General features: G+C 47.3%; 1 protein-coding gene across 2 annotated transcripts in view; it reads right to left on the reverse strand.

Annotated features, from left to right (window-relative positions):
• Positions 1 to 4,235: 4,235 nt before the first annotated feature.
• The window catches only part of TPRG1 (tumor protein p63 regulated 1), a 287,891-nt gene continuing 272,935 nt past the window's right edge, over positions 4,236 to 19,191 (reverse strand). For both annotated transcript variants that reach the window (XM_063916487.1, XM_063916486.1), the window contains exon 6: positions 4,236 to 4,843. In XM_063916487.1, coding sequence (XP_063772557.1) covers positions 4,649 to 4,843 — 195 coding nt within the window. In that variant the 3' untranslated portion in view covers positions 4,236 to 4,648. The remainder of the gene's footprint in view (positions 4,844 to 19,191) is intronic.

The following is a 19,191-nucleotide window of genomic DNA, read 5'->3' on the forward strand; positions in this document are numbered from 1 at the left end:
AAACGGGCCAAAACCCTGTTGAAAATTCCCACAAATTCATCAAAATATGTGGATCTACGGCTAATCCACCGAGCCACGTATTTTCCGACGAGTTGGACTTTCTGACAAGTTTGAAAAAGTGGCAACGGACTTGACCAAGTCTGAAAATGCATTTTTTTCGACTTGTCGGATCAATTGAATAGACCCCATAGCCTTCTTTGCATGCTGGTAGTGAAAGCTGTGCTCGGATCCGGCCAGTGTGATCAGCCATGTATGTCTGATAAATAATAATAATACTAAAGCATCCAGGAGTCAGTGATGAGGTGAGGGCAGCCAGACCTCAGATTGCCATGCCCCGATGCAGTAAAGTGATGCTACGAAGCAGCAGCTCACTTTACAGCACAGGATCTGGTGACTGGCTGCCCTCCCTTATCACTGATCACCGGTCCTGGCTGCAGGTGTAATAGGAGGGGGCTTGCGGTGGGGACAATCTCAGCCCATCTACCCAGTGGCGGAACTAGCAAGCGGTGGGCCCAGGTGCAACAAAATGCTTTGGGCACCCCCCTCTCATCCCATCCAAGTCCACCCCCTCACCCCCAAATTAGGGATTCTTTGCATGCTTCTGTATAATTAATATTATATTATATAATAATATCATATTTTATATATATATATATATATATATATATATATATACACACACACACATATACAATATTCAGCGGCACTCAGGGATGCAAAGTACAGTATGACATAACAGGGTAGAGATATACATACAGATGGGATCCGTTCAGGTTTAGGATGTGGATGTGTCCTAGATTTAGGATGCGGAGAGGAGGGTGATCAGTTGGATGCAATGGGGGAACTGTGCTGGAGAGGATCTGGTGAGGGTGACCTGCTCAGGGCCAGGGAAATGGATACCTGTAAGCAACAGCGCCGTAACTAGACATTTTAGTGCTGTGTGCAAGAAACTGCATCAGTGCCTCCCTTTCTTTATGTAAAACAGGGGCAGTGGCATCATGGGGAAGGGGTTTGGCCACAAAATAATACCAATTTATACTACGGTGCATAGTAGTCTCCATTATTCAAATTACGCCACACAGTAGCGCCACTACACCAGGTAGAGCCCTTTTTACACATTACGGCAGACAGCGTCCACTTTTTACACATTACAGCAGACAGTCCCCCTTTTTTACACACTATGGCAGACAGCATCCTCTTTTTACACATTACGTCAGACAGCGCCCCTTTTTACACACTACGGCAGACAGCGTCCTCTTTTTACACATTACGGCAGACAGCGTCCCCCTTTTTTTACACACTACGGCAGACAGCGTCCCCCTTTTTTTACACACTACGGCAGACAGCGTCCCATTTTTACACACTACGGCAGACAGCGTCCCCTTTTTATCACACATTACGGCAGACAGCATTCCCTTTTTACACATTACGGGAGACAGCGTCCCTTTTTACACATTACAGCAGACAGCGTCCCCCTTTTTTTTACACACTACGGCAGACAGCGTCCCATTTTTACACACTACGGCAGATAGCGTCCCCTTTTTATCACACATTACGGCAGACAGCGTCCCCTTTTTACACATTACGGGAGACAGCGTCCCTTTTTACACATTACGGCACACTGAGTCCCCTTTTTACACATTACGGCAGACAGCGTCCCCTTTTTACACATTACGGCAGACAGCGTCCCCTTTTTACACATTACGGCAGACAGCGTCCCCTTTTTACACATTACGGCAGACAGCGTCCCCTTTTTACACATTACATTAGACAGCGCCCCCTTTTTACACATTACGGCAGACTGAGTCCCCTTTTTATCACACATTACGGCAGACAGCAGCCCTTTTTACACATTACGGCACACTGAGTCCCCTTTTTACACATTACGGCAGACAGCGTCCCCTTTTAACACATTACGGCAGACAGCGTCCCCCTTTTTACACATTATGGCAGACAGCGTCCTCTTTTTATACATTACAGGCAGACAGCGTCCCCGTTTTACACATTACGGCAGACAGCGTCCCTTTTTTATCACACATTACGGCAGATAACGTCCCTTTTTACACATTACGGCAGACAGCATCCCCTTTTTACACATTACGGAAGACAGCGTCCCCCTTTTTACACATTACGGCAGACAGTGTCCCCCTTTTTACACATTACGGCAGACAGCGTCCCCTTTTTGCACATTACCGCAGATAGAATAGATAGATAGACAGATAGAAAACACAGACAATACTTACTCTCTCCCTGCTGGCTCAGGCAGTCAGGCTCCTCGGTGCAGGCTGATGATGATCCCGGGCAGGGGAGAAGGAGGCGGAGGGAGGGGGGCTCCGGAGCTGCAGCAGCGCTATGTAATTGGTGGAGGTGCCGCCGCAGCTGCCCCTCTCCTTCCCCTGCTCTGCAACACGATCGGAGCATCCCAAACACATTTTCAGAGGATTAAGGATTAGAATAATATAAAGAGGATACATATGACACAGAATATGTATCATATGCATCTTCATTGTATTATCTTAATCATTAATGACAGGGGAGGCACTGCCTCCCCCTGCCTAGACGTCCCTGAAGCAGAGCACTAATTATTTGTTTCTGTATTATATTTTTACAGCATGCCGAGCCACTTTAGAACAGGGCTATCGAAGTTGAGTTTTATAGGAAGAATGGGGGTAATTCAGAGTTGATCGCAGCAGCAACTTTGTTAACAGTTGGGAAAAACCATGTGCACTGCAGGGGGGGCAGATATAACATGTGCAGAGAGAGTTAGATTTGGGTGGGTTATTTTGTTTCTGTGCAGGGTAAATACTGGCTGCTTTATTTTTACACTGCAATTTAGATTTCAGTTTGAACACACCCCACCAAAATCTAACTCATTCTGCATATGTTACATCTGCCCCCCCTGTAGTGCACATGGTTTTGCCCAACTGCTAACAAATTTGCTGCTGCAATCAACTCTGAATTAGGCACAATGGCCCTCATTCTGAGTTGTTCGCTCGCTAGCTGTTTTTAGCAGCCGTGAAAACGCTAAGCCGCCACCCTCTGGGAGTGTATCTTAGCTTAGCAGAAGTGCGAACGAAAGGATCGCAGCGCTGGTACAAAAAAAGATTGTGCAGTTTCATAGTAGCTGCAGACCTACTCCTACCTTGCGATCACTTCAGACTATTTAGTTCCTGTTTTGACGTCACAAACATGCTCTGCGTTTGGCCAGCCACTCCCCCGTTTCGCCAGCCACTCCTGCGTTTTTATCTGGCACGCCTGCGTTTTTCAGCACACTCCCCGAAAATGGGCAGTTACCACCCAGAAACACCGACTTCCTGTCAATCACTCAACGATCAACAGTGCGACTGAAAAGCGTCGCTCGAGCTTGTGCAAAACTACATCGGCTTTTGTGAAAGTACGTTGCGCGTGTGCAGTGCGCACCATGCGCAGAAGTGCCGATTTTTAGCCTGATCGCTGCGAACGGCAGCTAGCGATCAACTCGGAATGACCCCCAAAGTCCTTAAAAACACTTGAAAAATGCACAAAATAGAATATTAATTTTATGACAATTTCAAATGCATTTTGACAATAATAACTCAAATGTGTGCACGATCAAACAAATAAAACAGTATGATGTAGTATTCAGAACTGTTCTCAGGACTCACCAACAGGGCATGTTGGTGAGTCCAAACCACACTGATAATCCCCCTCTGCTCCTGTAGAACACCCACAGAACACTGCTCATGTCACAGTACTGCAGATACTCTCCATGGAAGCTGTTATTTGGTGATGAGTTTAGCCGCCTGCAATGTGCCTCTATGCTCGAGGGTAAAATAGGGCACATTAGGGGATTTTGGTTGAAAGATACTGCAGGTGAACATTTAGCAACGGCAACACTGGGCTCTTGTTGGAATTTAGGTATAAAAGAGGGGGGAAATGTTTGCCGCAGAAAATGATGGCTAAATGCAATAGGCATAGGAGGACATGGCGAGACGGAAACACTACACCTACCATAGGGCTGGGTGGTGTATAAGGATGCACCAATTGGTATTACAGCGCACACAGGTGCTAAAAGTGAGTGTCTCAGTCCTTGTACTTTTGGCTGTAGAATGTACACAAGTGAAGCAGTTTGTAAACATTTGCATAAACTCACAGAAAAGTGACTGACAATAGACCCTGCTGCCTGCTCTTTTGGGTGCAACTCAGAATCAGTGCCTTAATGAGCCAGACAAAACAAAACACACATAACTAAGCAGTACACAGAAAGTTTGTTTTATTAATTGTGAAACCGAATTAATGTTCTTACAAAAGCGCTTACAATCTCAGCTGGTATAAAGAACATATAAAAATATGTATTCAACATAAACTGCAATAGAGAGGATTACTTATGGCTTGTATCATACTTTCCACTTTATGCAACATTGCCTGGAATGTCCACATGCTTGTAATACTGTGTATGCGACCCTGAATTGTACACTCATCACCAGTGTCCCATCAGCAGTACTTAGCCTGTCATCCATGTTCTGTATCAATCAACTGCTAAAGAAAGTTGCACTGGTCCTACTATGAACATTCTGATATTAAAAACATAACAAGATTAGTGCAATGTTGTCTATCTTCTTTGAAATAAAGTGTGCAGAATAGAAAACATTTGTGAATTGACATTTATTTAAAAACCAACACTGCCTCTTGCAAGTGAATACCCAAGCTTGTTGCGGTTTCCGATGAAGGACATGAATCCAACATATGTCTCAATTAAAAGAGGCTGATTTAAAATCAATGCTCCATTGGCTCGGCCTGGCACAGGGTTTTCCTTGTGCGCGTCTTGCACAGCTTTGATCAGGTGATCAGCAAAGCCTGAAATCTGCAGAGAAAATGGGACAATGGTAGCATTTGTAAGGTACTACACATTCTGTATACGTTTCTTTTTTTTACAGTGAAGCTAAACTTAATGATCGGTTCATTTAAAATGACAACTAAATATTCAACAATAGTTAAACATGGAAATACTAATAATATCCACTGCCAACGCCTGTCTTCTGAATCTAGCACTGTAAACTGTGTGTAGGTAAATGAATGAAATAATAAAACACTGCTTTGTTGTATGGGTCCGAGCTTGAGCACAGGGGCAACTGAGGTGCTAATGCACGGGTCTATTCATAATGCAGTGAAAAGTGTGGCGAAGTGAGCCAGTGGAGAAGTTGCCCATGGCAACCAATGAGCTGCTCTGTATCATTTTATAGTATACACATTACAAATGTTACTTCAATGCTTCCCCACTGGCTCACTTCTCCACACTTTCCACTGTTTAATGAATAGACCCTTAAGTCACCTGTGCTCAAGTATGGCTATCCTTTAAACCTGGATTGTTAGTGTGCCTTGAGCACTGGGGTTGGGAACCCCTGGCTTAAAGTAATGCATTGAATGTTGCTGGATAAGAAAAAAAAAAAAAGACGTTTGCAATGCAGTATGTTAAACCATAATCATCACATATGCGGACAAGTACATACTTCTTTTATTTTTTAATATTACAGCATATTTTTATTTCCAATGACTACATTGCATTTCAACTAGTTTTCCTTTCACTATACTGTACACAGTGCCCTCTAGAGGAAATATTACAATGTACATTTGTATTTGTCACTTTGTTTTGTTAAGTAAACTTCAGAAATTCTTGAGAAACACACTGTATAAGTGAAAATAATTGTAATCTATTTGCAAAGTTAAAATTACTGTTCATCAATGGTGTAGTATGATGCATTCACCCTAAAAAGACCTGATTGAAAATATGTGCTTGTTTCTATTTGCAAATGATCTGGAGTTCATGTTTCAGGAAAAAATGTCATCCTCCTACAGAAAGCAGTGGGTGCACACTCCAAACACAGTTTTACTGCCCACATATCTGAATTCCACACAGCACCTGTCATAAGAGCAGCATTGCCATATACTGTATATGTGACTTAATCGGAAACGGCTTATATAGACCTTACTTACACCTACCTATAAACTTAAGAGATTTACTGTTCTTGCGAACAGCCTACCAACCACAAGCTGTGGGGGTGAGTGGCTAGTATTTTGTTAGAAACCTTTATGTAAGAAGCCATAGTGAGTAGATTTTCAACAACTCTTTAGAATGACTCAACTTATCTACAATATCTACTACATTCTTTTTAAAGACAAAAGATATCAAGTCAGAGAGTGATTTTAGTTACTTCTAATGGTAGATAACAAAACAGAAGTTGTAGTGGTAGATAGCAATAGAGACAAATTAAGCTGCAGTACCAGCTATCCTGTCCCATCTATGCACAGTGTATCACAAGTCTGCCTAGAACAATACTAGAACATTATGAGATAGTTAAGGAGCACCACAAGTGCTCACTGAACCTATATCTGCATGTATAAGTAAGGCAGATATATTTTCCCTAGTCACACATGAGAACTCGCATGATCCCACCATGAGATCCTATATTGCACAGGAACAAACACAAAATTTCTGGAGGGGAGGTTTCCAAATGTTTGATTTCACAGCAATTGCAGCCAGCCCATGAAGGATACATAATTAGCATGTAACAAGCTATAGTTGCCCCAAACAATATGCAGTTTATTTAATACAGTACATCAGACATATGCAGGGGACCAATGATCACGGCAAGCCATTTGCCAAATTCTCTCTCTGGTGCAGTGTTTGAGCACAGATCCACAGACACACATACAGCAGACTTGGTAGGAAAATCAGCTGTCACTGCACATGTGCAGGAGCTCCATTCCACCCATTACACTGCATGTAGTGGCCGCTAGCCACACGGTGGGAAAGACTTTTGCATATGTGGCATACTGATTAGACACTTCTGATCTACAGGATTGCTGTGTGCAGGGCCGTAACTAGGAGGGTAGGACATGTGCCACCGCACAGGGTACCACAACGCAGGGGGCGCTGTTCTGCACCCCTGTCAATTTTATGTATTAATCAACCTAACTTGCAACTTGCTCCTATTTAATCCCCTGCATCACCTGTCTACCCGCATCTTTGCCTCACATCCCCAAGCATCTTCAGTCCTTTACTTAAGGTATACATCTCAAAATAAGCTCATATTTCACATACAGGAGCAAGCAGCTCTATGATTAAGGTGTCTGACTGCAATATGGAAGATCATGGGTTTAAATCCTGTGTATGACAGTATTTTAAAATGTGTGCTTTAAATAAAGGGGATGTGACTGAAGGTCCTGGGTCTGACCTGACTGCTAAGAAATGTGTGATTTAAAAATAAGAATTTACTTACCGATAATTCTATTTCTCATAGTCCGTAGTGGATGCTGGGGACTCCGTAAGGACCATGGGGAATAGCGGCTCCGCAGGAGACTGGGCACATCTAAAGAAAGCTTTAGGACTAACTGGTGTGCACTGGCTCCTCCCCCTATGACCCTCCTCCAAGCCTCAGTTAGGATACTGTGCCCGGACGAGCGTACACAATAAGGAAGGATTTTGAATCCCGGGTAAGACTCATACCAGCCACACCAATCACACCGTATAACTTGTGATCTGAACCCAGTTAACAGTATGATAACAGAGGAGCCTCTGAAAAGATGGCTCCCAACAATAATAACCCGATTTTTGTAACAATAACTATGTACAAGTATTGCAGACAATCCGCACTTGGGATGGGCGCCCAGTATCCACTACGGACTATGAGAAATAGAATTATCGGTAAGTAAATTCTTATTTTCTCTAACGTCCTAAGTGGATGCTGGGGACTCCGTAAGGACCATGGGGATTATACCAAAGCTCCCAAACGGGCGGGAGAGTGCGGATGACTCTGCAGCACCGAATGAGAGAACTCCAGGTCCTCCTCAGCCAGGGTATCAAATTTGTAGAATTTAGCAAACGTGTTTGCCCCTGACCAAGTAGCTGCTCGGCAAAGTTGTAAAGCCGAGACCCCTCGGGCAGCCGCCCAAGATGAGCCCACTTTCCTTGTGGAACGGGCTTTTACAGATTTTAGCTGTGGCAGGCCTGCCACAGAATGTGCAAGCTGAATTGTACTACAAATCCAACGAGCAATAGTCTGCTTAGAAGCAGGAGCACCCAGCATGTTGGGTGCATACAGGATAAACAGCGAGTCAGATTTCCTGACTCCAGCCGTCCTGGAAACATATTTTCAGGGCCCTGACAACATCCAGCAACTTGGATTCCTCCAAGTCCCTAGTAGCCGCAGGCACCACAATAGGTTGGTTCAGGTGAAAACGCTGGAACCACCTTAGGGAGAAACTGAGGACGAGTCCTCAATTCCGCCCTGTCCGAATGGAAAATCAGATAAGGGCTTTTACAGGATAAAGCCGCCAATTCTGACACGCGCCTGGCCCAGGCCAGGGCCAACAGCATGACCACTTTCCATGTGAGATATTTTAACTCCACAGATTTAAGTGGTTCAAACCAATGTGACTTTTGGAACCCAAACTACATTGAGATCCCAAATTGCCACTGGAGGCACAAAAGGAGGCTGTATATGCAGTACCCTTTTACAAACGTCTAAACTTCAGGGACTGAAGCTAGTTCTTTTTTGGAAGAAAATTGACAGGGCTGAAATCTGAACCTTAATGGACCCCAATTTCAGGCCCATAGACACTCCTGTTTGCAGGAAATGTAGGAATCGACCCAGTTGAATTTCCTCCGTCGGGCCTTACTGGCCTCGCACTACGCAACATATTTTCGCCAATTGCGGTGATAATGTTTTTGCGGTTACATCCTTCCTGGCTTTTGATCAGGATAGGGATGACTTCATCCGGAATGCCTTTTTTCCTTCAGGATCCGGAGTTCAACCGCCATGCCGTCAAACGCAGCCGCGGTAAGTCTTGGAACAGACAGGGTCCTTGCTGGAGCAGGTCCCTTCTTAGAGGTAGAGGCCACGGATCCTCCGTGAGCCTCTCTTGAAGTTCCGGTTACCAAGTCCTTCTTGGCCAATCCGGAGCCACGAATATAGTGCTTTCTCCTCTCCATCTTATCAATCTCAGTACCTTGGGTATGAGAGGCAGAGGAGGGAACACATACACTGACTGGTACACCCACGGTGTTACCAGAGCGTCTACAACTATTGCCTGAGGGTCTCTTGACCTGGCGCAATACCTGTCGAGTTTTTTAATCATGTGGACGACTTCTGGGTGAAGTCCCCACTCTCCCGGGTGGAGGTCGTGCTGAGGAAGTCTGCTTCCCAGTTGTCCACTCCCGGAATGAATACTGTTGACAGTGCTATCACATGATTTTCCGCCCAGCGAAGAATCCTTGCAGCTTCTGCCATTGCCCTCCTGCTTCTTGTGCCACCCTGTCTGTTTACGTGGGTGACTGCCATGATGTTGTCCGACTGGATCAACACCGGCTGACCTTGAAGCAGAGGTCTCGCTAAGCTTGGAGCATTGTAAATGGCCCTTAGCTTCAGGATATTTATGTGAAGTGATGTATCCAGGCTTGACCCTAAGCCCTGGATATTCCTTCCCTGTGTGACTGCTCCCCAGCCTCGCAGGCTGGCATCCGTGGTCACCAGGACCCAGTCCTGAATGCCGAATCTGCGGCCCTCTAGAAGATGAGCACTCTGCAACCACCACAGGATGGATACCCTTGTCCTTGGTGACAGGGTTATCCGCTGATGCATCTGAAAATGCGACCCGGACCATTTGTCCAGTAGGTTCCACTGGAAAGTTCTTGCGTGGAATCTAACGAATGGGATTGCTTCGTAGGAAGCCACCATTTTTACCCAGAACCCTTGTGCATTGATGCACTGAGACTTGGTTCGGTTTTAGGAGGTTCCTGATTAGCTCGGATAACTCCCTGGCTTTCTCTTCCGGGAGAAACACCTTTTTTTTCTGGACTGTGTCCAGGATCATCCCTAGGAAACAGAAGACAAGTCGTCGGAACCAGCTGCGATTTTGGAATATTGAGAATCCAATCGTGCTGCCGCAACACTACCTGAGATAGTGCTACACCGACCTCCAACTGTTCCCTGGATCTTACCCTTATCAGGGAATCGTCCAAGTAAGGGATAACTAAAATTCCCTTCCTTCGAAGGGATATCATTTCGTCCATTACCTTGGTAAAGACCCGGGGTGCCGTGGACCATCCCTACGGCAGCGTCTGAACTGATAGTGACAGTTCTGTACCATAACCTGAGGTACCCTTGGTGAGAAGGGTAAATTTTGACATGAAGGTAAGCATCCTTGATGTCCCGAGACATCATGTAGTCCCCTTCTTCCAGGTTCGCAATCACTGCTCTGAGTGACTCAATCTTGAATTTGAACCTCTGTATGTAAGTGTTCAAAGATTTTAGATTTTAGATTTAGAATCGGTCTCACCGAGCCGTCTGGCTTCGGTACCACAATAGTGTGGAATAATACCCCGTTCCCTGTTGCAGGAGGGGTACCTTGATTATCACCTGCTGGGAATACTGCTTGTGAATGGCTTCCAAAACTGCCTCCCTGTCAGAGGGAGACGTCGGTAAAGCCGACTTTTGGAAACGGCGAGGGGGAGACGTCTCGAATTCCAATATGTACCCCTGAGATATTACCTGAAGGATCCAGGGGTCTACTTGCGAGTGAGCCCACTGCGCACTGAAATTCATTGAGAACGGGCCCCCACCGTGCCTGAGCTTGTAAAGCCCTAGCGTCATACTGAGGGCTTGGCAGAGGCGGGAAAGGGTTTCTGTTCCTGGGAACTGGCTGATCTCTGCAGCCTTTTTCCTCTCCCTCTGTCACGAGCAGAAAAGAGGAACCTTTTGTCCGCTTGCCAACAAAGGACTGCGCCTGATAATACGGCGTCTTATTTTGAGAGGCGACCTGGGGTACAAACGTGGATTTCCCAGCTGTTGCCGTGGCCACCAGGTCTAAAAGACCGACCCCAAATGTCCCCTTTCAAAGGCAATACTTCCAAAAGCCGTTTGGAATCCGCATCACCTGACCATTTTACTGGTAGAATTGGACAACGCACTTATACTTGATGCCAGTCGGCAATTATTCCGCTGTGCATCATGCATATATAGAAATGCATCTTTTAAATGCTCTATAGGCAATAATATACTATCCTTATCTAGGATATCAATATTTCCAGTCAGGGAATCCGACCATGCCAACCCAGCACTGCACCTCCAGGCTGAGGCGATAGCTGGTCGCAGTATAACACCAGTATGTGTGTAAATACCTTTTTGGATACCCTCCTGCTTTCTATCAGCAGGATCCTTAAGGGCGGCCATCTCATGAGAGGGTAGAGCCCTTGTTCTTACAAGCGTGTGAGCGCCTTATCCCCCCTAGGGGGTGTTTCCCAACGCACCCTAACCTCTGGCGGGAAAGGGTATGCAGCCAATACTTTTTAAGAAATTATCAATTGTTATCGGGGGGAAACCCACGCATCATCACACACCTCATTTTATTTCTCAGATTCAGGAAAACTACAGGTAGTTTTTCCCTCACCGAACATAATACCCCTTTTTGGTGGTACTCGTATTATCAGAAATGTATAAAAACATTTTCCATTGTCTCAATCATGTAACGTGTGGCCCTACTGGAAATCACGGTTGTCTCTTCACCGTCGACACAGGAGTCAGTATCCGTGTCGGCGTCTGTATCTGCCATCTGAGGTAACGGCCGCTTTTGACGGCCTATGAGACGTCTGGACAGGCACAAGCTGAGTAGCCGGCTGTCTCATGTCAACCACTGTTTTTTTTATATAGAGCTGACACTGTCACGTAATTTTCAACAGTACATCCACTCAGGTGTCGACCCCCTAGGGGGTGACATCACTGTTACAGACACTCTGCTCCGTCTCCACATCATTTTTCTCCTCATACATGTCGACACAAACGTACCGACACACAGCACACACACAGGGAATGCTCTGATAGAGGACAGGACCCCACTAGCCCTTTGGGGAGACAGAGGGAGAGTATGCCAGCACACACCAGAGCGCTATATATATATATACAGGGATAACCTTATATAAGTGTTTTTCCCCTTATAGCTGCTGTATGTTTTAATACTGCGCCTAATTTGTGCCCCCTCTCTTTTTTTAACCCTTTCTGTAGTGTAGTGACTGCAGGGAAGAGCCAGGGAGCTTCCCTCCAACTGAGCTGTGAGGGAAAATGGCGCCAGTGTGCTGAGGAGATAGGCTCCGCCCCCTTTTCGGCGGCCTTATCTCCCGTTTTTTTGTATATTCTGGCAGGGGTTAAATGCATCCATATAGCCCAGGAGCTATATGTGATGTATTTTTTGCCATGTAAGGTATTTCTGTCATGTTTTATTGCGTCTCAGGGCGCCCCCCCCCCAGCGCCCTGCACCCTCAGTGACCGGAGTATGAAGTGTGCTGAGAGCAATGGCGCACAGCTGCAGTGCTGTGCGCTACTTTATTGAAGACAGGAACGTCTTCTGCCGCCGATTTTTCCGGACCTCTTCGCTCTTCTGGCTCTGTAAGGGGGCCGGCGGCGCGGCTCCGGGACCCATCCAGGCTGGACCTGTGATCGTCCCTCTGGAGCTAATGTCCAGTAGCCAAGAAGCCCAATCCACTCTGCACGCAGGTGAGTTCGCTTCTTCTCCCCTTAGTCCCTCGATGCAGTGAGCCTGTTGCCAGCAGGTCTCACTGAAAATAACAAACCTAAACTAAAACTTTCACTAAGAAGCTCAGGAGAGCCCCTAGTGTGCACCCTTCTCGTCGGGCACAGAAATCTAACTGAGGCTTGGAGGAGGGTCATAGGGGGAGGAGCCAGTGCACACCAGTTAGTCCTAAAGCTTTCTTTAGATGTGCCCAGTCTCCTGCGGAGCCGCTATTCCCCATGGTCCTTACGGAGTCCCCAGCATCCACTTAGGACGTTAGAGAAATAAAGGATAATGTAACTAAATGACAAAGAGCTTTCAAATTAAGTGCATAAATGATGGTATAAGAAAATTGGCGTCCAAATCCATTTTCTTTGGAGTATTCCATAAGTATGGGCACTCTATACGTGTATACGGACGTGTGTGTGTGTATGTATATGAATATATATATATATATATATATATATATATATATATATATATATATATAAAACGAGATTTATGGTAAGAACTTACCGTTGTTAAATCTCTTTCTGTGAGGTACACTGGGCTCCACAAGGAATAACATCTGGGTGTAGAGTAGGATCTTGATCCGAGGCAACAACAGGCTCAAAGCTTTTGACTGTTCCCAAGATGCACAGCGCCGCCTCCTCTATAACTCCGCCTCCGTGCACAGAAACTCAGTTTCGTTAACCAGCCCAATGCAGTAGCAGGTACCAGAGATGACAATCGCTCAAAGCCAATTACACCACACACTCACCACAGTGGAGGGTGTCAGCAGCTATGCCATACCAACACACAAAAGCTAAGTGCATCAGGGTGGGCGCCTTGTGGAGCCCAGTGTACCTCGCACAAAGAGATTTAACAATGGTAAGCTCTTACCATAAATCTCGTTTTCTGCTGCAGGGTACACTGGGCTCCACAAGGAATAACATTGGGGATGTCCTAAAGCGGTGCCTTATGAGAGGGGAAGCACTGTAGCGGCCACAAGAACCCGGCATCCAAAGGAAGCATCTGGGAGGCGGAAATATCGAAGGCATAGAACCTAATGAACATGTTCCCAGAGGACCACGTAGCCGCCTTGCACAATTGTTCAAGGGTCGCACCACGGTGGGCCGCCCAAGAAGGTCCAACCGACCGAGTAGAATGGGCTTTGATGGTAGCAGGAACCGGACGACCAGCTTGTACATAAGCATGTGCAATCACCATTCTAATCCATCTGGCCAGATTCTGCTTGGAAGCAGGCCAGCCAAGTTTGTGTAAACCAAACAACACGAAAAGAGGATCAGATTTCCTAATGGAAGATGTTCTCTTCATATAGATACGGAGAGCCCGTACTACATCCAAAGACCGCTCTTTGGTAGACAACTCAGGAGAAGTAAAGGCTGGAACCACAATCTCCTGATTAAGGTGGAAGGAAGACACCACCTTGGGTAAATAACCTGGCCGTGTTCTAAGAACTGACTGGTCACGGTGAAAAATCAAATAGGGAGACTTACAGGAAAAGGCACCCAAGTCCGAGACCCTTCTAGCTGAAGCAATAGCCAGCAAGAATAACACCTTAAGGGAAAGCCACTTAAGGTCAGCAGAGGTAAGAGGCTCAAACGGAGACTCTTGTAAGGCCTCCAAAACCACCGACAAATCCCAAGGGGCCACAGGTGGCACATAAGGAGGCTGAATCCGCAACACACCCTGAGTGAACGTATGAACATCAGGTAGGGTAGCAATCTTTCACCGAAACCAAACCGACAAGGCAGAGATGTGAACATTGAGGGAGGCCAGACGCAGGCCTAATTCCAGGCCCTGTTGTAGAAAGGCCAATAGTTTGGCCGTACTAAACTTGAAAAACGTCATGATCGTGAGACGCACACCAATTAAAGTAAGCATTCCAGACCCTGTGGTAGATCCGAGCAGAAGCCGGATTACGGGCCTTCAACATAGTTTGAACAACCGCAGGACGGAAGCTTCAAGAGCCATGCCGTCAAAGCCAGACGGGCCAAATCCTGGTAAACACAAGGGCCCTGAACGAGGAGGTCTGGTTGTTGTGGAAGTAGAAAGGGATGATCCAATGAGAGGCCCTGTAGATCGGAGAACCAGTGCCGCCTGGGCCACGCTGGAGCGACCAGAAGTAGGTTTCCTCCTTCTTGCTTGAACTTCCATATTACTCTGGGCAGGAGTGACACCGGAGCGAACACATACGGCAGCTGAAAGTTCCATGGAATTGCCAGAGCGTCCACTGACGCAGCTTGAGGATCCCTTGTCCTTGCTCCGAAGACCGGAACCTTGTGATTGTGTCGAGACGCCATCAGATCCACATCTGGAAGGCCCCAAGTGTCCACAAGAAGTTGAAACGCCTCCGGATGGAGGCTCCACTCTCCGGCGTGTACGTCCTGATGGCTGAGATAGTAGTCGGTCCCCCACTCTGGGATCCCCCAGAGGGAGGCCCACCCCGTCATGCAGCAGGCTTGTCACTTTTGGAAGCTGGCTGACGGGCAGCCCAGGCACGCTTCGGTCTGGGCTTTGCAGGTCTGGAAGCACGAGCTTGCTTTGGGTACGCCTGACATTTTGCTTTACCTGGAGGATGAAAGGGCCGAGGGAAAGTACTTTTAGCCTTCTGTGCGGAAGGAGCCATACTAGGTAGGCAAGCTGTTTTAGCAGTAGCCAGATCAGCCACAATATTATTGAGGTCTTCTCCAAAGAGAAAGTCTCCCTTGAAAGGAAGCACCTCCAGGGTTTTCTTGGAATCCATATCCACCGACCAGGATCTCAACCAAAGGATACATGTGGCCAAGACGGACGTAGTAGCAGGCTTGGCCGCCAGCACCCCAGCATCGGAGGCTGCCTCCTTAAGGTGCAGAGAAGCCGTGGTAATATAAGAGAGACATTGTCGAGCATGCTCAGATGCAATGGAGGGCAGTTCCACCTCAAGCTCCTGAGCCCACGCCTCAACAGCTTCAGCAGCCCATGTCACTGCAATGGTTGTCTATGCACAGCCCCCATTAGGGTGTAAATCGCTTTTAAACAACCCTCCACACGTCTATCCGTCAGTTCCTTCAGAGAGGTGATGGTAGTTACTGGCAGAGCAGAGGAAAATACCATGCGCGCCACATGAGAATCTACAGGCGGAGGAGTTTCCCAATTTTTACATATCTCCACAGATAGAGGATAGCGAGCCAACAGTCTCTTATTTGGTGTGAATTTTGTCCCCGGATTTTCCCAGGATTCCTGATGTATGTCAACCAGGTGTTCAGAATGAGGTAAAACTTGTTTACCCACCTTCTTACGTTTAAACCTATCCGGCTATTTAGAGACAGCCTCAGGCTCAGGATCATCAGACACCTGAAGAATGAGCCTAATTGCCTCAATCAAATCCGGGACATCCACCAATGATTTCCCTTCCCCATCAGAAACATCTGAGTCCGTGTCTATGGGGTCAGTATATGCACCATCCTCCTTAAAGGACGTGTCTGGGATAGCAGTGGATTGGGAGGAGGTAATGGCCCATTTAGAAGATTACTTAGTCTTAGGCGGGCAAGAGTGACACTTAGATTTAATCAATGACCGGTTCAAATGCTGTAACTGAGTGGAGATTTGATCTGCCCATGGTGGATTAATAGCAGGGACCGTAAACTGCTGCACTGGCACAGGTGGTCCCACGGGGGGCGCCAATTTAGATACAAGCGTGTTAAACAGCATGGAAAAGGTAGCCCAAGGTGGGTCCTGTGATGCCCCTGGTGCTACAGACCCACTGGGGGATAATGAACCCCCTGAACCTTAACTCTCAGCTGCCATATTCTTCTCCAACGCGTCTGCGGCATCACCACCACGCAATGTGGGAGAAGCCCCAGCTCCGTTGCCACGTGTAGCCGACATACTAATGTGCACAATATCGGGCAACCTCGTACAAGTCTTAGCAGCGATATACCTAGCAAGAACTCCCAGTGAAGTGTGACTATGACAGCAGAAACCGGGAGTTCAAGAGATATATAGGGTGACTATAAATCACAAGTAAAAATACACAGCAAGTATATCTTGTGAAACAAACCCTATATTATACAAAAAAATAAGAATTTACTCACCGGTAATTCTATTTCTAGTAGTCCGTAGTGAATGCTGGGGACTCCGTAAGGACCATGGGGAATAGACGGCTCCGCAGGAGACTGGGCACATCTAAAGAAAGATTTAGGACTATCTGGTGTGCACTGGCTCCTCCCCCTGTGACCCTCCTCCAAGCCTCAGTTAGGAACTGTGCCCGGAAGAGCTGACACAATAAGGAAGGATTTTTGAATCCCGGGTAAGACTCATACCAGCCACACCAATTACACCATATAACACGTGATAGGAACCCCGGTTAACAGTATGATAACAAATGGAGCCTCTGAAGAGATGGCTCACAACAAAACCCGATTTTTGTAACAATAACTATGTACAGGTATTGCAGACAATCCGCACTTGGGATGGGCGCCCAGCATCCACTACGGACTACGAGAAATAGAATTACCGGTGAGTAAATTCTTATTTTCTCTGACGTCCTAGTGGATGCTGGGGACTCCGTAAGGACCATGGGGATTATACCAAAGCTCCCAAACGGGCGGGAGAGTGCGGATGACTCTGCAGCACCGAATGAGAGAATTCCAGGTCCTCCTCAGCCAGGGTATCAAATTTGTAGAATTTTGCAAACGTGTTTGCCCCCGACCAAGTAGCTGCTCGGCAAAGTTGTAAAGCCGAGACCCCTCGGGCAGCCACCCAAGATGAGCCCACCTTCCGTGTGGAATGGGCTTTTACAGATTTAGGCTGCGGTAAGCCCATTGCAGAATGCGCCAGCTGAATAGTGCTACAAATCCAGCGCGCAATAGACTGCTTAGAAGCAGGAGCACCCAGCTTGGTGGGTGCATACAGGATAAACAGCGAGTCAGTCTTTCTGACTCCAGCCGTCCTGGAAATATAAATTTTAAGGGCCCTGACTACGTCCAGCAACTTGGAATCCTCCAAGTCCCCCGTAGCCGCAGGCACCACAATAGGTTGGTTCAAGTGAAAAGCTGAGACCACCTTTGGGAGAAACTGAGGACGAGTCCTCAATTCTGCCCTATCCATATGGAAAATCAGATAAGGGCTTTTACAAGACAAAGCCGCCAATTCTGAAACCCTCCTGGCCGACGCCAGGGCCAACAGCATGACCACTTTCCACGTGAGATATTTTAAATCCACAGTCTTAAGTGGTTCGAACCAATGTGATTTTAGGAATGCCAAAACCACATTGAGATCCCAAGGTGCCACTGGGGGCACAAAAGGAGGCTGAATATGCAGTACTCCTTTGACAAAAGTCTGAACTTCAGGCAGTGAAGCCAGTTCTTTTTGGAAGAAAATCGACAGAGCCGAAATCTGGACCTTTATGGACCCCAATTTGAGGCCCAACGTCACCCCTGCTTGCAGGAAGTGCAGGAATCGACCCAGTTGAAATTCCTCCGTCGGGGCCTTCATGACCTCACACCAAGCAACATATTTTCGCCAAATGCGGTGATAATGTCTTGCGGTGACATCCTTCCTGGCTTTGATCAGGGTAGGGATGACTTCCTCCGGAATACCCTTTTCCTTCAGGATCCGGTGTTCAACCGCCATGCCGTCAAACGCAGCCGCGGTAAGTCTTGGAACAGACAGGGTCCCTGCTGCAGCAGGTCTTGTCTGAGCGGCAGAGGCCAAGGGTCCTCTGTAAGCATCTCTTGAAGTTCCGGGTACCAAGCTCTTCTTGGCCAATCCGGAACCACGAGTATGGTTTTCACTCCTCGCCTTCTTATTATTCTCAGTACCTTGGGTATGAGAGGTAGAGGAGGAAACACATAAACCGACTGATACACCCATGGTGTCACTAGAGCGTCCACCGCTATCGCCTGAGGGTCTCTTGACCGGGCGCATTATCTTGTCAACTTCTTGTTGAGGCGGGACGCCATCATGTCTACCTGTGGTTTTTCCCACCGGTTGACCAGCATTTGGAAGACTTCTGGATGAAGTCCCCATTCTCCCGGGTGGAGGTCGTGCCTGCTGAGGAAGTCTGCTTCCCAGTTGTCCACTCCCGGAATGAACACTGCCGTCAGTGCTAACACATGATTCTCTGCCCATCTGAGAATCCTTGTGGCTTCTGCCATCGCCATCCTGCTTCTCGTGCCGCCCTGTCTGTTTACATGGGCGACCGCCGGGATGTTGTCTGACTGGATCAGTACCGGCTGGTTTTGAAGCAGGGGTCTTGCCTGACTTAGGGCATTGTAAATGGCCCTTAGCTCCAGGATATTTATGTGAAGAGAAATCTCCTGATCTGACCACAGTCCTTGGAAATTTCTTCCCTTTGTGACTGCCCCCCAGCCCCGAAGGCTGGCATCCGTGGTCACCAGGACCCAGTCCTGTATTCCGAATCTGCGGCCCTCTAGTAGATGAGCCCTCTGCAGCCACCACAGCAGCGACACCCTGGTTCTGGCCGATAGGGTTATCCGCTGTTGCATCTGGAGATGGGACCCGGACCATTTGTCCAACAGGTCCCACTGGAACGTCCTTGCGTGGAACCTTCCGAATGGAATTGCTTCGTACGAAGCTACCATTTTTCCCAGGACTCGTGTGCATTGATGTACCGACACATTTCCTGGTTTTAGGAGGTCT

This window comes from Pseudophryne corroboree, chromosome 4 (genome assembly GCF_028390025.1).
Source record: "Pseudophryne corroboree isolate aPseCor3 chromosome 4, aPseCor3.hap2, whole genome shotgun sequence".
In the NCBI taxonomy this organism is placed as follows: domain Eukaryota; kingdom Metazoa; phylum Chordata; class Amphibia; order Anura; family Myobatrachidae; genus Pseudophryne; species Pseudophryne corroboree.